Source organism: Humulus lupulus, chromosome 2 (assembly GCF_963169125.1).
Source record: "Humulus lupulus chromosome 2, drHumLupu1.1, whole genome shotgun sequence".
Classification (NCBI taxonomy): Eukaryota; Viridiplantae; Streptophyta; class Magnoliopsida; order Rosales; family Cannabaceae; genus Humulus; species Humulus lupulus.
Genome location: NC_084794.1, coordinates 38,703,355 through 38,726,293, shown reverse-complemented (window position 1 = coordinate 38,726,293; position 22,939 = coordinate 38,703,355). Strand labels below are relative to the sequence as shown.

General features: G+C 35.5%; 1 protein-coding gene across 1 annotated transcript; it reads left to right on the top strand.

The window, feature by feature from the left end:
* Positions 1 to 19,140: 19,140 nt before the first annotated feature.
* Positions 19,141 to 20,778, top strand: LOC133815977 (MACPF domain-containing protein CAD1-like). The gene is made up of 3 exons (XM_062248719.1): positions 19,141 to 19,394; positions 19,932 to 20,127; positions 20,318 to 20,778. Exons 1-3 carry the CDS (start codon positions 19,156 to 19,158, stop codon positions 20,360 to 20,362), a joined length of 480 nt encoding a protein of 159 aa, XP_062104703.1. The 5' UTR covers positions 19,141 to 19,155; the 3' UTR covers positions 20,363 to 20,778.
* Positions 20,779 to 22,939: the final 2,161 nt, after the last annotated feature.

The following is a 22,939-nucleotide window of genomic DNA, read 5'->3' as shown; positions in this document are numbered from 1 at the left end:
AGTAAACTTCCTCTTCATACACAACCATGGTGGTAGATTGTAAATGGCAAGCATAACAGGCCAACAACTATATTTACTACTTAGGGAAGTATGTGGATTAATTCCATCAGCAGAAAGGCCTAAACGAATATTTCTAGGTTCGTTACCAAACTCGGGCCATTTCCAATCTAGTTTTAAAAGATTTTAATAATTTTTATAAATATATATTTACATAATTTAGTTATATTTGTAAAATTATACTTTTCATTAATTATAATTTTTTATTTGAATTTTGGCGACATTTTATGACTGTCGACATTGGAATTTTATTAACTGTCGGCGTTGGGGTCAATAGCGACACCTATTAACTGTCGGCATTGGTCTCGAATTAACTGTCAGCGTTGAGCTCAATAGCGACATATTTTAACTGTCGGCATTGGTCTAGAATTAACTGTCGGCGTTGGGGTCAATAGCGACACATTTTAACTGTCGGCATTGGTCTGGAATTAACTGTCGGCGTTGGGGTCAATAGCGACAGTCAAAAGCAACGGTGACAGTTATTAGTTGTCGGCGTTGGTCTCTATGCCTACAGTTTTTAATTGTCGGTGTAGAGTCCCACTAAGCAACCACGACAGTCAACAGAGTTGATTGTCGTGGTTGGGTGTCGGGAAAGCCCAATTTTGTAGTAGTGAAATAACAAAACTTACACAAAGTATTTACAAATCTAATAAAACAAAATTTGGAACAAATATAACACTACTACTTGACTCAAAAATCATATAGTCTTGTCTATAAACATAATCGTTTTGACCTTAAAAATATATAACTAGATTGACAAAGCAAATAATTACCACTAGAAAAAGAATCCTTTACTCCAATAAAAATTACAAATAAAATAAAACACTAAATTCATTGTCAAACAACATATCTTTCTTTTTCTTGTGTTCGTACTCACCCTCGTCACCAATAGTCTTTCTAAAGTAAGGATTGGCTGCCATGAATTTCTTTATAAAATCATCCCAGAAACATGAAAAATCACATTATAATACACCAAACATGAAAAATTATAACTAGATTTTTATTGTTGTTTATATATAAGTTTACTCACAATTGTTACACAACTCTCTTACTACCAATGTCTCAGTCCAAGTGAGACAACATATTTATTGCGATATCATTTATAAGAGAATTGTCATTAAAATTTTGAAGATAAAATATTGAAGTATAAAAGTAAATCAAACAGAAATCGGACAACATATCCCCTAATTTACTAGCATTGCCATCTGTCACAATCAACACAAACAATTCAAACAAATCAAACAACACACAAGTTTCCATCCATTTATCACCGCAGCATACAAAATTCTCAGAACTTACTTCACTAATACATGCAAGTTTTCAACATTCCGTTATCACTGCAACACACAAAATTCTCATAACCTACTTCACTATGGATGAATATCTAAGATATCTAAACTCCACTAAAGTTATATAATTTATATTAAAAAGAAAAAAAATCAAATACAACATACCTCTCGCAAGTCAACTACTAATCCAATGCTTTAAGACCAATCGAAATATTAACCTACACATTAACATCAACATTATATTTAATTTTGTAAAATTTCACATAAATATAATTTAAATAATAAATCATGTATTTACTTTTTGACACCTTCTCATTAACCCAACAATAAAATATCTACAAATATTGTTTTGATGACAACTTTTCAAAACCTAAATAACACTTTTATTTTTTTTTGTTAATTAGTGTCATGATTTAATGAGAAAATAAAACTAATAACAAGTATTTTTTTCAAGAATAATCATCTATATATATATATCATACATTATTAGAATTAAACTAATAATAATAACTCATAGTATAACAAAAAAGATTATAATTAGTTGAAAAATAAATAAATAAAAATAAATTATTATTTATTATAAAAATAAAAATTTAAAGAATGTGTTACATATATATAAATATCTATATTATATATATAATTACTATAATTTTCAGATTTTTAGAAATAAAAAAGTCAAACATCATCCCCACATAATATCTCAAAACCATATGAAATTGGTAATCTATACCCTAAAAATATAAAACATAAAACAAAATATACCCAAAATAAAATTCAATACAATATACATAATTTAAATAGAAAATTTAAATATAAATAATTATTAATAAAAAAAAATACCTGCCCAACGCCACCACCTGAGCCCAGCTCTTGCCGCCATCGCCCACCACCTGAGTCGTCGTCCTTGCTGTTGTCACCCACCACCCGACCTCAGCCAGCCCCGCCCCAGCCCAGTCGCCGCCAACCCACACCCTGTGTCGTCGACCACCACCCGACCCCCAGCCCAGCCTAGCCCCGAGCCCCCTAGTCGTCGACCCAACCCAGCCCTCCTTGCCCGAGCCCATGCGCCGTCGACCTCGCCCCTGCGTCGTCGACCACCACCCGACTCCCGAGCCTCTCCTTGCACCGTCCTAGCCCAGCCCTGTGCCGTCGACCGAGCCCCCTGTCGCCATTGATCCAGACCCAGCCCCTAGCCCTTTGTCGTTGTCGACCCAGACCCAGCCCCCTTCTCCTCTTCTTTTTCTTTGTGTTTTTTAAATTTGAAAAATTAATAAACCCTAAACTACTTAATTATAACTTAAAACCCCAATTAATTAAGTGTGTATATTATGATAGAAATATTTTTATAGTCATTTATCAATAAGATGTGTTGGTGAAATGGTAAAGGCTTAACTTGACTTATATGGCGAGGGTTTGAAACTTGGTAACTCCATATATATTATTTAAAAAAAAAATCAAAATTGTAAAGATGAGATTCGAACCCTAGACCTACAGTAAGCAAAATAGGTAGTAAAACACCACACCAAACTCTATTTCATGACATATATGTACTAGTTAAAATTTTATTATTACTAAAAATTCTGCAATTACTCGCAACGCGAGCCCTAAAAAATCCAAGAAGTGTTTATTAAAAAAATAAATCAAACTTTTAGGACACGCATTAGTTTTTAGGGTTAAAGAATTCTTTAAGGGCTAGCAATGCGAGCCCTAAAAAGTCCAGGAGGTATTTGTTAAAAAACAAATCAAACTTTTAGGGCACGCATCAGTTGTTAAGGCTCGTGGAGGATACTGTAGACGCTCAGTATTCCGCGCCCATAAAAGAACCAAGCACCGCGAGACGGCCCCGAGTGCCCAAGCTCACAGCCCAACAGCATCGGCCTCGCGTGGCCTCGCGTCCGAGCGAGGCCCCACCTCCTCCTGGTGCACGCCCCGCCTCGCGTCAGAGCGAGGCCCCTGCTGCGCGCCCCGCCTCACATCCGAGCGAGGCCCCTGATGTGCGCGCGCCCTGCCTCACGTCCAAGCGAGGCCCTTGGTTCGCTCCGCCTCGCGTCCGAGCGAGGCCCCTGCTGCGCGCCCCGCCTCGCGTCCGAGCGAGGCCCCCTGATGTGCGCAATCCCCGCCTCGCATCCGAGCGAGGACCTTGGTGCGCTCCACCTCGCGTCCGAGCGAGCTCCCGCCTCGCGTCCGAGCGAGGCCCCCTGATGTGTGTGCGCCCCGCCTCGCGTCCGAGCGAGGTTCTTGGTGCGCTTCGCCTTGCGTCCGAGCGAGACCCCTAATGTGCGCACACCCCGCCTCGCGTCCGAGCGAGGCCCCCTGATGTGCGCGCTCCCCGCCTCGCATCCGAGCGAGGCCCTTGGTGCGCTCCGCCTCGCGTCCGAGCGAGGCCCCTGATGTGTGTTCCGCCTCGCGTCCGAGCGAGGCCCCTGATGCGCGCGTGGCCTCGCTGAAGCTCCCTTGGAGTCGCGCCTCGGCACCGTAGCCTCGCACCTCAGCAGATATTCAGCCTCACGCCCGTAGTGAACCACGCTTTCGCATGGCCACGTGAGAGGAAGAAGGCTTTGTGAGCAGCAAGGGAGCCGCGTCGTCAGTAGGCCCTCCAAGGGGGCCTCGCAAAGGAGTAAGAGACACGCCACCTGGTAGCCACACGAGCGGAACCATGCACCAAGTGAGTCGCACCACCAAGGGGGTCACAAGGAGGGCGTTTCGCCACGCCTCCTTAGACATCCATCAAGGCCACATGCCTATCGCCTAGGCTTGTGGGTGACGTCGGGGTGCCTCAGGCATCTCGTGCCAAGGGCCCGAGATCTCCACCTCACGCCAGGGCCATAACACACACCAAGGGTCCCATCCCTTACACCTGGAGACCCCTATGCTTAGGAGATCCAGTACGAGTCGAATGGGACATACTTGTACGACCTAGTACTAAGTACGGATACCAGTGCCAGTGAGACTGCTGGGGTAAGAATCATGGTTCGTACGTCTACGACCATGGGTCAGAGCCGACACCACTACCTCCTGCGCCACTACGCCTGCCGCCACTCATCAGACAGGGGTACAGACAAGTAGTGGAGGCATTCTCCTGACACCTGCTCCTGTGCTGGATGTACGACCACAACCTCTGGAGTCACCCCCCTGACATAGTACTTATGTACCCTATGGTCTCCTGGACCACTATGTACCTAAGGCCATTAGAGCCTACTATAAAATGAACTCTAAGACCACCTGAAAGGGGGTTGGAAATTTGACTGTAGCAGAGGTTTGAGTGTGAATGAAAGACAGAATTCTCCATTATTGTTCTATCCCAGTTCTTGAGTTATTGTTCAAGTTTTTACAGTTTTCCGATTAGTGATCTCAATTTGATAATTTTTCCATCTTAACTTCGTTGACGAGTTCTCACCGTCAACAGATACACATCAATTTTTAGGGCTCGTGAATTCTTTGCGAGCCCTAAAAAGATCAGGAGCTGGTTTTAGGTCTCACATCTAGGCGAGTGCCCTAAAAAATTAACCTAAAAGGGTGTTTTTGTAGTAGTGTTAGATGAATAAAAATAATCAAGGATAAGCCTAGGAAGTCTAGAACCTTCCCTCAGATGCTAGGATCTCGTATTACTCAATCAAAGTGGTTTAAACAACTTTAAGTGTGCTTAAAATGTGCAAAAATGTGGTTTAGTACATCAGCGTAAGTAGATATATTGCCTATGCTTTTACGGAAAAATACGTCGACTTTGCATGAACGAAACCATGGACCCTTGAGAATATAGTGCATGTGATATATCGGCTCCAATGGTCACTTTTGAAGCTCCGTGGAATCCGAAGCTAGAAATAGCCCTCAACACCTTGGACTTGTTCTTGAACGATTTTTCAGGGCATTTTTTGAGCGGAAAATCCCATTTTTATTCATTTATTTATTCAATTTAATGGGAGTTAGTTTCACTCCTTGAACTCTATAAATAAAACCCTTCACTCAACCATTTTCATCATCTTTCAAACACTTTTCAGAGCCTCCATGCTGCTATTTTCGTTCTGGAGAGAAGCACTAGAGTTTTGAGGTTAAAGCTTTCAAATCTAAGATTTTCTAAACACTTAGGAAGTAAGCTATAGTGTGATTTTGGTGTTTGAGGTATAGATCGAAGCCCTAAGCTATTTAAGGTACTCTTAATCTTCAGGTTTAGTCCATTTCTATTCTTCTTATTTTTTTTCTTTTAGTTCAATCCTAACTCATTATAATGACTTTTGGTTAGGTGCTCAATTTCTTTGAAACTTAATATTTTCGGTAAGTCTTTGTTTCGATGATTTTAGATCTTCTCTTCATCTTCTTTTCTCTAGGAAACTTATGGTTTTCAATGTTTAGTTTTAGAAGTTTTCGATCCCGCACTTGTCTCCAATATCCCAAATTTGGTAAGGAAAATTAGGTAGTTGAGTTTATGACCTAGTTTTGTGATGTGTATGACCCTAACATTTCAGATACATTAAGAAGATAAGAGTGGCTAGACCTAAGGTGTTCAGAAATGTATGACGGACCTAAGTGATGTCCGGTAGGCTTGGATGCCAAAATTGTATGACAGACTTATGTCTGGGGCTTAATTGCCACCCCTGTATAAGCACTTATCTTTTTATTATACTTGTAATGTTATTATGACCCTATATGACCTATGATTATGACCCATGATTATGACCTAGTATGAATTATGATTATGATCTATGTTATGACCTTTAATATGTTATGATCTTGTATGATTATTAAGTTAGCATTGTTATGAATACTTGTATGAACTTATGATATGTTTATAATGACTATATGAATATATGTTTGCTTGTTTGTATTTTCCTTACTGGGCTTAGAAGCCCACTCGTTATGGTGTTGTTGTGTAGAAAATTGAGGATAGAAGGTCGGTGGCGAGTGGGACCCAAGAGCTTAGTGATGTATTCGTGGGGACCATATAGCCGAAAAATGATCAACGGGCTGATGATTTTATTTTCCAAAGATTTTTCTTTAAAGTGTTCTTTTATTTAATGTTGCTCATTTTATTATGATAAAGACAATTATTTTACTTTTGTAAAACCATGGATCCATTTACTTATTTTAATTTTCATTCAATAAAAGAGCAATGTTATGTTTATGATCCAACGTTGTGTTCTCGATAATTTATAAGAAATTAGGGCATTACAAGTGGTATAAGAGCTAGGTTATATTGGTCCTCAACGTTCTCACAAAATACACACGACAACTACAAAGGACCAACTTCCTTCCAAGTAAGTATACACAATTTTTTAAATATGTTTGTAATGTTTTTCTTGTGTTATTTTCATAATTTAGCTCAATGGACTCAAGTGTGGTTAGAAAAGTTAAAGCGATAAGAAGAATACCAGACCCCGAGTATGAGAATGAGTTTGAGAGAGTGTTTCTTAGAATCAACCGAATTCACAAGGAAATAGAAAAGATTATCGATAGTCATACAACCCTTTTAAAATCACATGAGAAGTTCATTGTTCTCATGCACTCAGCCAAACTACCGTTAGCAGAACCAAGCTTAAGGATAGCATGGAATGAAGTTTTATTTGATAATGATGTACCTATTGAGGATAAATATGACATATTTATGGATAAGTTTGCATGAAATTTTAGAATATTCAAGGATATTATATTACCAAATGGAGAAATAGGAGAAAGGGTTCATTAGTTATCAAACAACCTTAGGGAAGGATTTCTTCATCAAGTTCCTTTTACTTCAAGGTTTATCTACACTCAAGAGGATTATGAGGATTTCACTCAGGATATGCTAGAAGAAGAATCCGATGTGGAGGATTAGATGAACGTAAGAACACATCGTTAAGTTTTATTTTATGTTATTTGTAGAAATTTTTCACTAGTTTGTAATTAATTTCTTATTTTTAATAAAACATGTTATTTTCTTTTATTTTGTTTCATTATTTAGTAAAAGAATTTTGGATTCAATAGAAAGTGTAAGGTTTAAATTCCTCTCTTATGGGTTAGCCCATTTGCTTTGCATTATTAGATTGGATCTAATTAAAATGAATAACAATTAATAAAGCAAGAGTTCAAATTTCTATCTTTTGGGTTCAAGTGGAAGTTAGGGGGCCTTAGTAGTGGGTATGATATACTGAACCTAGCCCTCCTCCATGGAAGATTCAATTGTTAAATCCCATTTACCCGAGTTGGTCTTAATTTTAATAGGGTAGTATTTAATAGATAGATGGACCTAATAGACAGTGATACAATAGACTGAGTTATAAACTCTACTTGTTTTGTTTGTCTTTTACAATTTTTTCTCTTTTGGGGAAACATAAGAGAAACATGGAGCAGGAACAAAGAAGGTCTAAAAGACTAAATGGTCAGGGAAGAGGCCGAGGCAGAGGCTGAGGAAGGGTAAGGGGCGAGGAAGAGGAGTAGCCACCACCCTCGTATATGAAGAATTTCCAGCAGCCCTGGGAGTGACAGAAGCACCCAATATAGCAGAAGAACCAGCAGCTGCTGCTGCCCAAGAAAACTTGGAAAGAGAAAATACTCGTCTTAGGGCAGAGCTGGAGAAGGGAAGAAAAGTTCCAAATAAACCAAGGACAACACCCCTAGCACAATTACTACAATAGGCAGAACCTCATTACGAGGCAGTATATGAATCCTTCAGGAAGCAGCAACCACCAAACTTTGATGGCAGATCTGATCCAGTAGAAGCGAAAGAATGGTTTCGATAGGCATAGTCCATTTTAGAACACATGCGACTAGGAAACGAAGATCTAGTCTCGTGCGCTTCAAGCTTGCTTAAGAAGATGCCCGCATCTGGTGGGACATGGTAAAACAAACTAGGGATATAAACACAAGGACTTAGGATGAGTTCATCCAAGTGTTTAATAAGAAGTATTATAGTCCTGCGATTCTAGCCACTAGGGTGGATGAATTCGTCATGCTAACTCAAGGGAATTCGACTGTAACTGAGTATGTCAGAAAATTTGATCGATTGGCTAAGTTTTCAGCGGACACAGTACCCACTGAGACGCTGAGAATTCAGAGATTTGTGAAGGGAGTAAAACCTATTATAGGTCATGATGTGAAACTAATACGGGGACACTACTGCAAAAAAAGTTTTTTAGGACTAGCATTGCGAGTCCTCTATTTGAGAGCCTTAAAAACTGAGGTTTTGCGAGTCCTAAAAAATCTGGTTGAGTGCCTTTAATTAAGTTTTTAGGACTCACAATGCAAGTCCTAAAAAATCTGGTTGAGTGCCTTTAAGTAATTTTTTAGGACTCGCAACGCTAGTCCTAAAAAATCGGGTTGAGTGCCTTTAAGTAATTTGTGAGTCCTAAAAAATCTCGTTGAGTGTCTTTAAGTAATTTTTTAGGACTCGCTTTGCATGCCCTTAAAAGTAATTTTTTTATAAAAAAAATGCAGCTACAATTTTCATTTTGATTTAAAAATATATATCCCTTTGAGTGTCGAAAATGTATTAAAAGAAATTTGAAAAGAAAATACTAAAAAAATGGCAAAAAAATTTTACGAAAGAAATTTAAAATTTCTGAACATGTATTGTAATTAGCTAGCTATAACATCATTCATTTTGCTCTGACCAATTGTAAAAATGACATTGCCCATTCTTCTCGAACTTCGTCAATTTCTTGAGTAGTATATGGTTTGTCGAAGGTGAATTGAAAAAAAAAAAGAAAACAAAACTTTAATTAGAATTATATTAGTGGTAATAAATTCAAAGCATATATAAAAATTATACTAGATTAATACTATGTAGTTGTATATTTTTTATTACCTGTTTCGACAAGAAATGTTTGATATGAGGGGTATTGATAAGTACATTCTTCATCATCCTCATAACGTAATATCTGCAGTCGATATTGTTTGGTTGTTTACGACACTATATAAAGATTGGTAATACATGTACAATTCTTAGTATTAAATATCTTAAACATCTTTACGTATACATAAACTATACAAATAGAAATATACCGTAGGTTGGAAATACATTACTCCCGATGAGCGTTTGTTGATCTTTTGACGTGCTTTCATTCTTTCTGTGAAATACATCTCAAATGAATCATGGATGGTCTCCTTGATGGCTGTCCTGTTATCTAATGGTGCATTGAGAGGATCGAGAAAACAACAATAATGCCAATTGGGATATAATAAAAATAACATACAATGCTCCCTGTTGAAAGAACAAGTATTACAAAGTTGTTAACTTTAAATTCTATTTGTTTGTATCAACGAAAAGCATAATAATTAAACTTACCCATGGTTATAAGGCATAACTATCCAATCATGCTTTTTAGACGTGCATTATAACATCCTATCACATAAAGCTTGAGCATGACTATCTGCACGAGTCATGGAAGTAGAAACCTTATTCAGATTCATAAACAACAATGATCCTCTCTTTTCCTCGTCTAATAATAGTGTCTGATACAAAATCCTACCAACAAATATAATTAATTAAAAAGAAATCTAAATAGTTGATGAAAGAAAATCCTTACAATAAATATTATTAACTTCATATAGAGCATACCTCATGTAGAAGACAATACATGATTGTCCAATCATCTCATTTCTACAAAATTCAAGTATTTCATCCCGAAATAGAGCAAAGTATTCACAAGAATGGCCAAACACATCAAAGTCAATGGACAATTCAACGACATAATCATATTTAGGTCAATCATTGACAATTTCATATACTTGTCTCAACTTAGGCGACAATGGAGATGGTTGTTGCACCTCTTGTGACAATGAATCCTTAGGCGCCGTTTTGGAACTAGTTTGTGGTGCTAATGGTAGAGAAGTTTTTTTCCCAGCTTGCTTTCCTTTTATTTTCACGACCTCCTAATAAACCCATAACATATAATTAATAATGAAATAAGTAAATAAAAATTTAATAGTCTTAAAAGAATTACCCGTGTCGCTCCATTGAAGATGACTAGCGACTTGGGCCAACGTATCAAACTCCCAATTGCTTGTTTGACTGTATAAATCTCACTGTTAGGGATCGGGTTAACAAGTAGAGCATCAGGTTGGTCAGCAAACTCAATTGCACCGCGATAGTTTTATCCTATGTTTTCTCCATGTATGTCTGAGCTACTAGTAACTAGAATGTATCCCCTACCAACGATGTTGGTGATAGAGCCTAATGCAAATTTGCATTCAATCATTTTATCCTACACATATTTAGATATGTATAAATATGTTATACAAGTTCAAAAATTTAGATTTTAAAAAGATAAAGCTATACCTGATTTGAGCTAGGAGTGGGGATAAACACAGGTGCCTCTTCTGGTTATGGGGGCGGGGGTGCTAGAGGTTGATGCTGTGATTTCGGTGATGCCTGATGAGATGGTGTCACCTGATCTATGGGTGATCCATAGTTTGGCACTGATGCATGAGAAGATCCTCTAAAGCCACTATGTTGTCCTTCCATCTGTTCCATAAATTGTCGCATCATTTCCTCTTGTCTTTTGATCATTTCTTGTTGTTGTTTCATTATTTCTTCTTGTTGACAGTATTTTTCTTCCATCATTGCAAATCGAGCCTCAACTGAGGAAGCCTCAAATTCTTTTCCCTTTTTCTTACTAGATAGTGGGGTTTTCCAGAATTGGCTAGGTGTTACATCGAGCCCAATACCCCTCACTCGCCCTCTGCTCTCAGGGGTGCCTAATGCCATAGTAAGCACATCCTTAGACCCATCAGGTTCAAAATTTCCTTCACTCATGAGCTTAGTATAGTGCTCCTGCAAACAAAACAGAGAAATTTAGTTATTCTCATTAAAAATAAGTAATCCAATCATATAAAATGTAGTACACTTACTATGTTGCGAGCTATGCTTGTTGCCTCGGTACCAACCGGCTCACCTTTTTTGTTAGAATGTCCCACCAATCACAACTGTGACCTGTCGATTTCAGACACCTTGAGTCCAATATTTTTGCTGTTGCAGCCTTTCCAGTGCCAACAAATACCCACCTCGTGACATATGATGGTCGTGTTTATTTTTTTTTCGACGATCTTGATGTATTCTTCTTTTTTTCTTCCAATCATCAGTCATGCGCAAAACATAGAACTCATCCCATTCTGTTTTAGTGATCAACTGTGAGTAACCTCTTGGCATTTTGAACGTCTTGATGGTCAGATTTGCATCAAGTACATCATAGATGCATACCTTAGTCAGATAGGATTTGAATGATCTCCATCGTTTTGCCGCCCTAGACATAATTTTTCTTTTTGCTTTATAGTCTATGTCAAATGTAGCCTACAATTGAAAATAGTATATATCATTAGTCTACATTAAAAATACAAACAACATATATTATAGTGATAGAGAAAATACCTTAATGATTTCCCAAAAATTTTCTTTGTCTGATTTAGGGACTTTATCCCAGCTCGCGTGTGTGATTGAAGCACACCTCTTTATAGTTGATCCGATCATTGATCCCAATTTTGATCTCATTGTATCGATCACTTGTCCATATTCATTGAACTTGATCAGTACCTTAACACCTTCACTTCACATCTTGCCTATGTCGGGCATGGTACATAGTCCCCTAACAGATCTCACATGCACTATAGCATTGTCATCATTCTCCTCCTGAACAACATTATTTTCAAGTCCAGGAAGTGGACAATCATCATCAAAACCTCCTGGATCAACCATGGAAATATCTGAAAAGGAAACGATTATAAACAATGTTAATAGACAATCGTCAACATGATAGGAAAATTAAATATAAAATGAACAAATCCAACCTTTAGAAGAAAAAAAAAAAAGTCAACATTTATCACAGTATATGATCAACCCATACACCGTCACCATCAAAACGCAAAAAAATATCATCGTCATCTACACCATCATCAATAGGGTATTCAGTAAGCTGTGGTTCGGGAATTGTGACAGGTTGTTGAAGGAGTGGTAAGTCATGTACATCATTCTCTTTGTCTCTCCAATCTATCGGTTGAGTAGGAACCACGACTGACCATTGCTTGTCTGATGGATCATTCACATAAAAAACTAGTTTGGCTTGTGTTTCCATTATGAAACGATCATTTTTGTGCCCAATTCTATTTGAATCAACTGAAGTAAAACCTAAATCATCAACCTTTACTCCCTTGTCAGTTTTCACCCAATCACATAAGAAGACTGGCACTCTAGTTGTAGTATAATCTAATTCCCAAATTTCTTGGATTACTCCATAAAATGTTATATTACACTCTACAGGATTTTTGTCCTTTGAACTAGAGATTTGCACAGTTTTTGCTACAATACAAACTCCATTATTCTGTGTGGTTCTTACATTATCTCGTTCCAAAGTATTGAATTGAGTACCGTTGAAGATGTATGATGGGTACTTAAACACATTCAGAGAAGGACCACGAGAAATCCACTTAACTATGTCCAACACATGACACGATGTTTGGGTCACTTCAATTGCAACCTTTGTTAAAAACAAAAAAAATGAAATAATAATTAATAACATGTCATGCAATCAAAACAAAAGATTTAAAATTATTTACTCAAATCAATACCTTGTTCTCTAACCAAGTACTAAACGTACGATAGTGTTCATCTTGGATCCATTTTTGGTTCTTTGACTTAGATGGATATTTTTTCCAAAGCCAAACAAAATGATTCCTTTATAAATGTATACAAAATTAGTATGAATCAATACAAATATCAAAAAAAATGTTTTATGATATCATACTGTCTAAGATAGCCTACTCGATGTAAGGTTGAATCTCATCAATGAATACAAGACAGTGTTCTTCATGTCTTTCATCTTGAGTTATTGAGCATATAACACCACCTTTTCCACCATAACCACCATTAATTTTATTTAATGTAGATTGATCGCCCACGCTTGTCACACCATGCAAGTATTCTGAACAAAATTCAATGGCTTCTTCTGCAATATAGCATTCAACAATACATCCTTCTGGTCTACTTCTATTTCTAACATAACTCTTAAGAATCTTCATGTATCGCTCAAAGGGATACATCCATCTTAAATAAACAGGTCCGCATAGTTTAATCTCTCTAACCAAATGGACTATAAGATGCACCATTATGTCAAAAAAAGGTGGGAAGAATCGCTGTAAGTAACACAAGATTATAGTAATCTCCACTTGTAAATTGTCCAACGTTGAAACATCAATCGTCTTACAACATAAATACTTGAAAAACAAATATATCCGTGTGATTATTTCTCGAACCTTTCTAGGTAGCACACCACGAATAGCCACAGGTAGAATGTGTTGGAATAGGACATGACAATCATGCGATTTCATGCCGACCAAATTCAAATTCTTCATATCCACCAATGTTCTTATGTTTGAAGAATACCCTTCTGGAACTTTAATATTGTATAAACAACTACAAAGTTCTTTTTTCTCATCCTTAGTGAGTGTGTAACAAGCTGTCGGTAAAAATGTTCAGTTAGGGCCAACTTTTGGATGTAGGTATTTTCGCAAGCCCAATGCAGCCAAGTCTTTCCGAGCTTTAATACGTCCTTACTTTTACTAGGAATATTTAACAAAGTTCCTATTAGACTATCACACACATTTTTCTCAATGTGCATAACATCTAAATTATGTCGCAAAAGTAAGTTTTCCCAATATTCAAGCTCAAAGAAAATTGATTTTTTCTTCCAAGGACTTGTAGACTCATCCGCACTAGTCAAACTAACTTCAGTCTTATCCTTGCCAACACTCTTTCCACGACCCTTCTTCTTCTTAATTGGAAAAACAATAGGTTTTCCTACCTTAAACTGAATTACAGATACTTTATTAAGTACTTGATTCCCAGTCAAAGGAACTGGAGCCAAACCAAACTCTTGTTCACCAATGAATGCATTTTTCCAAGTTCTAAAATAATGTCTCTGGGGCAAGAATTTTCTATGTCCCATATAGCACACCTTGTGGGAATGTTTCAAATATTGAGAGAAAGTCTTCTCCTCAAAAATAGGACAAGCTTTGTATCCTTTTACACTGTAACCAGATAAATTTCCATAAGCGGGGAAGTTGTTGATTGTCCATAACAACACCGCTCGAAGGGTAAATTCTTATTTTTCGGTATGTGTCATAAGCCCTAACTCCTTCATTCCATAAAGTTTTCAAGTCATCAATTAGGGGAGCTAAGTAGACATCAATATCGTTACCAGGTTGTTTAGGTCCAGATATCAGCAAGGTCAGTAAGGTAAACTTCCTTTCCATACAAAGCCATGGCAGTAAATTATATATGACTAGCATAACAGGCCAACAATTATACTTACTACTGAGAGAAGTATGAGGATTAATTCCATCTGTAGAAAGAGCTAGAAGAATATTTATAGGTTCATTGGCAAATGAAGGCCATTCAAAATCCACTGTCTTCCACGCTGGTGAGTCAGCAGGATGTCTAAGTCTACCGTCCTTTATTCTCTCATTTGCATGCCAAGTCAATTTCTTATCATGATCAACATTTCGATAAAATCGAATCAAACGAGGAATTAGAGGAATCTACCACAAAAATTTTGCTGGTACTCCTTCCTTAACTTCCTCTAAATTCCTTTTCTTTTTCCATCTGGACACACCACAAGTAGGACACAAATTCGCATCTACAAGGCTATTCTGATATAATACGCAATCATTAGGACAATCATGTATTTTTTCATATTGCAAGCCTAATGAGCACATAGTTTTCTTAGCCTCGTAAAATGATAGGGGCATCTCGTTTTCTTCAGGCAGTAAATCTTTCTAAAATCTAACAATTCCGTGAAACTCTTATCACTCCATCCATTTTTGGCTATTATATTGTACAATCTAAGAAGGGCTGACAACTTTGAAAATTTAGTGCAACCAAAGTAAATCGGCTTTTCAGCGTCATTAAGAAGATTTTCAAACTTAAAAGGATCTAGTTCTGATTCATAATATGCATCGTCAATCATTTCATCTAAATTATCCTCACGATCCAATTGCCTATAATTTCGAACTTCATTCATCATAGGAGGGTCCAGAGTAACATGAAGCTCTTCACCATGCCAATACCATATTTTATAACTTTTTTCTATCCCGTGGAAATATAAGTGCTCTTTTATTATTGTGGAAGTCATCTTGTTCATATTTTCACACTTACTACAAGGAAAACAAATATAGTTTGGATCTTTGGTATGATCCAAACTAAATTTAAGAAACTCATTGACCCATTTTATATATTCTACTGACAACCTATCAGCTGACATCCATTCTTTTTCCATATTGCGCCTATTTGTTTTAATAAACAATTAAAATTAAGAAAATAAAATAAAATAAAACATACAAAACAAAACTAAGTACAATAAAATCTATAGAAAATCAGACAACATATCCCTTAATTTACTAGCCTAGCCATCTGTCATAATCAACCCCAACATGTCAAACAAATCAAACAACACACAGATTTTCATCCATATATCACCGCAGCACACAAAATTCTCAGAACCTACTTCACTAAGACATGCAAGTTCTCAATCTTCCGTTATCACCGCAGCACACAGAATTCCCATAACCTACTTCACTACGGATGAATATCTAGGATATTCAAACTCCACTAAAGTAGTACAGTTATCATTCAAAATTGTGAAATATTGAAATTTTTTAAAACTAAATCAAATGCAACATACCTCTTGCAATTAGCTACCAATCCAATGCTTTAAAACCAATCAAAATATTAACCTATTCATTTTAATCAACATTATAAAAAAAGAAAAATGTCAGATGTTGACATGCTCTTTTAAAAAGGTTCAAACCAACACAACAAATATATGCATACATACTTGTATATTCTTTTACATGTTACACTTGTATCAACAATTATTATTTATCTAATGAACACTTTAAGAGCTTTTTTTTATTTAGACATATTTTCTGTGTGTGTGTCTAATTATATTATATATTTAAGGCATGCAAAAAGTTGCTCGTTTGTTAATAACAATGGTTTGTGTTTATATGCATTGTTTTCAACAATACTAGAAAGATGAATAAATGTAAGCCACAGGTTACATTAGCTTCATCATTATTCCACTTAAACTAAACAAAGCAAACACTTAAAGAAATTTCCTTGATGTGATCAAATATAGATCCTTGATATCTCTTCTCTTGGTATATATACTAATAATGAATGATCTCATAATATTACCTAATCAAATCCAAATCCAATTTTTTTTATTATGTTTTTACCATGCAATGCATGAAAATCATCCAAATTTTGTGATAAATAGGATCCAAATCACAATGAGTGATTTGGATTTTAAGATCCAATCAATCACATATATACCAACTAGAATGTGATTACCAAATTTAATGTAATAGCAAAATCATAACATAATTCTCAATTTTTAATAGGACAAAGATATAAATTTTTGGTATCATATAATTTCACTCACATATATACTTAGTATCTTATTATCAAATTTTGTGCAAAAAATAAAACAATAATTAATATATAAGTATGCAAACATATATAATCCAAGCACTCACATCACTCACATCACTTACTCTTTTGGGAGAGAAAAGATGAGGATTTTGATTTAAATTCTAGAAATACCTATCCTGCACTTATAATCTCGAAAGCACAAATCTGTGATCACATAGTTACTCTAAATGGACTCTTTTGAGGCTCGGATTAAGCAAATTTTGTGATTAGTAGCAAAATTGAAATTCAACTTAATTATTAATTAGACGGTCAAATGTTAAATATCCGAATCACAAATTTATCATTGTGGCAGTTATCATTTTCATATTTCCATACAAAACTAAGTACAAATTTTTTTATAGAAAATCGGATAGCATATCCCCTAATTTACTAGCCTAGCCATCAGTCACAATCAACACCAACATGCACTACAACAATTTTTGGTATATATTACATTAAAAAATAACATATATTTACAAGTGTTATTGATAGATGATTAAAAAAAAAACACGGAACAAATATTTTGGCGCCATATGAAATATACCAGGCGCCAAATGAAAAAATTGGGTCTAATTTCTCTTAGCCAAAATTTAATCCCTAAACCTAAGATACCCAAACAATTTCTCTCAGCCTCCATTGCCGCCTCTTTGCCTCTCTTTCTTACACTCTGTATTCTCCTCCATTCACACTCTCTCACACACTTATCCTCTCTCACTCTCATCTCGTCTCATCTATCTCTACCTCACGACGTCAGTACGAGCTTCCGGAGCACACAACGGCTGTATCGCAGGTTGTACATCACGCCGACTATCTGAAGTTCTTCAACTTACCACGACTCATATTCTCCTCTGCTTACGTCTTTTTAAGATACGATACCATTACTTTCTTTTTCATCATATTTTACTGTATTTTAGTAATGTATTATTAATACAACAGCTGATATTGATTTCTCTCCGGGCAAGAGAACAACTGAGAAAGTTCCTGTTTGCAACTTCCATGAGGTACTTTCATTTGATTTGCTGGGTTTTCATTTCTTCTGGATTTGGCTCTGTTGTATTGCTAAAAATGAAAGCTTTGGGACTTTATTTATCTTTGGGGGAGATTGAAAATTTGAAACTGTTTGCTCAGACAGTTATTTCAGAGTGTTTATTACATAATTTGATGTTGGGTATTGGGTTATTAGGATTGGTAACTCTGTTTCTTTCATTGTTAGTTTGGTTGTGATTTAGTTGAGAAGATTATATTTCAAACAATTTGGTCCCGAGTTCTGATGATGGGAGTTTTGTCTTTTCTTGACTGAATTTGCTTCAGGCATATATGATATTACTATAGCCATATCTGTTTCAAGCATTCCTTTTCAAGGTTCTGTTAGGTCTCTCTCTCAGTCCTTTTCAACGGTATTTCTTTTAGGAGAATAAAAGATTGATTGAATTTCTTAACTTGACATTGCTTTTGGTAGAATGTCATTATCTTCCTTGTGGCTGCTGTATTGATAATTGGTGTTTTTAAGAACTTCAATATTCATGTCCTAATGTGGAAAATACAGTCTTGTTTTTTTTTCTTTTTGGTTGCTAGGTTTTGGGATTCTTTGTCATATGCTTAGTAGTTACTTTAGTAAGTTGTTGTTTTGTGAAAATGATGTGTTTTGGTACTCTTGGTTGCAAATTGATGCGAATATGAAATGTTGAACCAATCTGTCCATGAACTGTCTTGTATCTAAATACAAGCTTCACACAAATAGTTGTGTGCCTAAGCCTTTCTTGACAGTTTTTATTAATCAATAATCATCATCGGTGTAAGCTGATGAGGGCATCAGGAACTATATTCTGAAACTTGTTGACTTTCTACAAAATCCTTTAATCATTGGAACCAACTGAAGTGAAGTTTAAGAAGTTGTCATGAAAATTGCAATTTTCTTTATCATCATTATCTTTTTCCCTGTACTGTAAAAAAGTCTGAAAGTTATTTTGAGGTTTTCTGCAACTTTGACACTGATTCATAGCCCTTAAAACAAGGCTACTAGCTAAGCAACTACATGAGAAATGTTTGCATACTGAATAACAACATGAACAATACAGAGAGGGAGACACTCGATAATATGATCATTGTCATCTTTGATGTGTTTGATACAAGCTGCATTACACACTTTTAACTGTATTATAGTTTAAAGCTAGTATTTTGGCTGAAATTTCTGGAATTACTATGTTGAAATTCCTATTGTTATTTGTATCATTTTTTTTTAAAGTATAATATCTTTTACTTTTGCAGTGGTAATACAACACATTTTGGTATTTTCTGGTGCTAATTGCCGCATAAATTTTTAAATTTTGAATAATCATCTTACTTACCTTATTCCTTGGATGCTTGAACTATCAGATGACAGAGTACTTCAATAAGAAATCTGATATCTTAGGCAACATTCCCCTTGGAAGTTTCAATTCAATGTTCAATTTCACTGGTTCTTGGCAAGTTGATGCGGCAACTACCAAATCCCTTGCCATGGTTGGATACATAATTCCTCTTTTTACAGTTAAACTAGAAAAGCCAAATTTAATTTTGCGTGAGGAAGTTAAACGAGCTGTTCCTTATTCTTGGGATCCTGCATCATTGGCAAGGTGAGGAACTTTCATTTATTGTGGTGATTTATAAGACTTTAGTTCTTAGAAAAATTGTTGATATGATGCACCCTTTGAACAAGATGTGCATTATCAACTAAATTAATAAGATAGTATTTTGAAATAAACATGTGCTCCCTTATCAATAATCAGGTATTTCAATGCCTACTTTGATAAATAAATAATTAAAATGCAAGTTTAAGAGCAGTGAAAAACTCTGGTGTGTGCTGCTCAACAGAGCAATGGGGCTGTGACCCTAGTAATAGTCTATGCACCTTTTGCACTTTGAGATTTAGTAAGCACCTGCAAAACACAAACTTTATATGCCCCATGAAAATTGATGAAGGAATGGCCCCTTAAAATCACTTGTGTCGCAACTTTTGTTATAAAGTTTTTAAATGCCAGATTGCATGAATTATTTTGTATTGATCACATTGAGGATATATAAGGCTGTTATCTTTGATGTTGAGAACAATTTGGTTAGGACAGCAGAAACTGACAGGCATATTCCACTGTTTTTTCCCTTTCATTGTTCAGTTTTATTGAGAATTTTGGAACACATATTGTTACATCTGCGACAATTGGTGGAAGGGATGTAGTTTACATAAGGCAACACCAGTCATCTCTTTTGACAGGATTGGATATAGAGAATTATGTAAAAGACATGGGTGATCATAGATTTCAGGACTCAAATAGCCAGTCAACCGCTGGCCCCTTAAAATACAAAGACAAGGTTAGTATTTGTAACGATTTCCTTAATTAAAAAACAATAATTCTTCTGACAATTTTTTACATTGTCATCTGCTCTGTTCTTCAGTATATATATTTTTCTCTCTTTCCTCTGGTGTAGTTAATTTTCTTTTGATTAAACTATCTGTGTTTTTATGGATAAAACTTGTTCCTAATTCAGTTTCTTGCGACAGGATGTTACAGTAATTTTTAGAAGACGAGGGGGGAGACGATCTTGAACAAAGTCATTCCAAGTGGGTAGAGACTGTAGGATTAGCACCCGACGTGATAAACATGACGTTCACTCCCATTGTTTCTTTACTTGAAGGAGTACCTGGAATAAAGCATTTAGCTCGTGCAATCGAGTTATATTTGGAATGTAAGACACAACCTAAACTTACTTCATTAAACATCCATATTGGCATAAATCAGAAATTAAGAACATTGTTTTATTTCGTAATGTATGATGTTATAAATCTGACACTATGCTTCTTAGTGAGAATGCTAACTTGAGATATGGAAAATAATATTAATAAAGTTACCAACTTGAACTCCATTTCTTACTAGTAAAAGGGCTCACATTTTAGTGTAAATTGGTTTAAGATCTTCTAGTACTTGCATGTTTATGTTAAACAATGAACTTCTTGCTGTTTTTGTGGGGGTTGAATGTTTCTTCACAACTCACTGCATCCTTTGTTGAGAATGAGCAGAAGCCAGTCAGCAAAATGCTGCCATTGGCTAGTCTAAGTTGGGTAGCGGCCAGTAGTTCGTGATATGGAAAAGCTTTAGTTAGTAGGAATATAGTGAAACCGCCTATTGAAGATTTATAGTATTTTTTGGATTTTCAAATCGCTTGAGTTTGGGCTCCTGAGCAGAATAACCTGCAAAGAGAGGAGCCTGTTTGTTCCTCTCTTCAGTTCAGCTTGATGGGTCCCAAGCTTTATATCAGCCCTGATCAGGTATTGCTTACTCTAATAAAAGAATTAATATTTCCCATTTCATTGGAACAGAGAGCATTTTTCTTCATGTGATTCATTTGTACTAAATATGAGTTTTATAATAGTAAATTTTTAGGTGAAGATAAATATAATTATAAGTATCATTTTTTAGATGTCACATAGTAAAATGATGTTATTTTTATAATTACTATGTGGCATATATAATTTGGTACTTTGTTGGATTATTACTTTGTAAAAAATTACTAAAAGTGTTGTTTTAGATTTAAGAATATCTATTTTTACCCTACTGAAAATTAAAATTTTGGTGTGACGAGGGGGACTTCATCTAGGTGCTTGTGGTGTCGCGGGGAAGGACAACACTAGTTTGCTCTTGGGTTCGGTGAGGGGTCCGACTCGTCTTCACGGAAAAGTGCAGCTGGTGTGAGAGGTTTTTTCTTCTACCCTCTCTTTTTGTTTTCTTTGTTTAGAGTTATGCATTTCTAGTTTTCTCGTGCGGTTGGAATTTCTTTTTCGAATTCATAGTTTATGGGATTTACAACAAAGTTTCAGTAGGATTTTTCTACGAGTTTTTTTTTTTTTTTTTTTTTTGCTTCAGATTTACGATTATATTTCATAACCATGAGTTTGTTCCATGATAGATTTTATTATATGTTTTGATTTGCAAGTATCATATTTATGAATTTGTTCTATCTTTTGTTTAAGATTTGTGTATCAAAACTGGTTTTGGACTTTTTTTGTTTACTTTTTAGTAGATTTTGTTAGTTTTGCCTCTGATTAATGGTGTTGCCTTTGAGTTTTTAGTAGATTTTTATGTTTTAGAGAGTTTTTTAAGGGGGTTTATAAATCTGTTGTAAATATTTATTTTGGTGATTTCGTATGGTTATTGCTCTTGATGCAGTAGCCGTATTGAAGTCTTTGGGTGGTTTCTATTTTATATTGGCTATTGATTTAAATTGTGACTTTGAGTTTGAATGGCAGTCCATTGTTATTAAAATTGTTTTACAAACTATAATAAGTTTAGATAATAATGATTTTTCTTATGAGGGAGATCCTAAGGTTTCTCTTTGATTTCAGCTAGCAATCTTTTAACTTGTCTGTATACCTATAACTATTAAATCATATATATATTCACTTAAGCAAAATAACTTTACAAATGTTCTATATTACTTCATGGATCTATCGTGTTGTATGTTGTTTCTATATTGCTTCATATATATGTTTCTATATTTTTTTTTGTGCGTATAAAGTGGAATGTTTAAATGTTTTGTCTGCATATAAATTGTAGAAGGTTGGCATAATTATTGTGCACTATGAAATGTATAATCAAAGCTATTGTCATTTTCTTCTTAGTTACTTGTATGGTTTGAAATTTGGTTAATTGATATTACTTGATTTTGTTTTATAGGTTGTTACTGGCCTTTTTTTTATTTTTTATTTTAGCAATACTTTTGTATTTTTACTAGGGTTTAGTGATGGATAACTTTAGAATTATGGTTGTTTTAAGTGTTGTTTTCCTTTAGTCTCTCTTTTTTTTTTCTTTTTTTTTTTTCTGGAATGGTTATTAGGGTTATCCTTTTCTCCCCTGCTTTTTTAGGGATAAGATACTTTCTTAGTTTGATGGAAATTTTTTTCTGTTCTCTCTCTTTATTCATAAACAAGTGTTGGTGACTGTGCAAAGGCTCCATGGATCTTAATGTGATTGCAGGCATTTCTTCTTCTCATGATTAAATTAGCTTGTGATTCCCAAATATCTTGGCTGAATTGAGACGATTTCAATATTTCTAAGTGAGAATTATAAGTGAGATTAAATTTTAGAACGTCAATGGTTGTTTTTAACATTGTCTCATCCTTTTTTGC

Excerpts from the sequence above, each read along its gene's own strand:
- LOC133815977 (XM_062248719.1), top strand. The coding sequence starts at position 19,156 with ATGACAGAGTACTTCAATAAGAAATCTGATATCTTAGGCAACATTCCC. Across the intron at positions 19,395-19,931 it reads GATCCTGCATCATTGGCAAG|TTTTATTGAGAATTTTGGAA; the intron begins GTGAGGAACTTT and ends TTCATTGTTCAG. Across the intron at positions 20,128-20,317 it reads CCTTAAAATACAAAGACAAG|GATGTTACAGTAATTTTTAG; the intron begins GTTAGTATTTGT and ends TTCTTGCGACAG.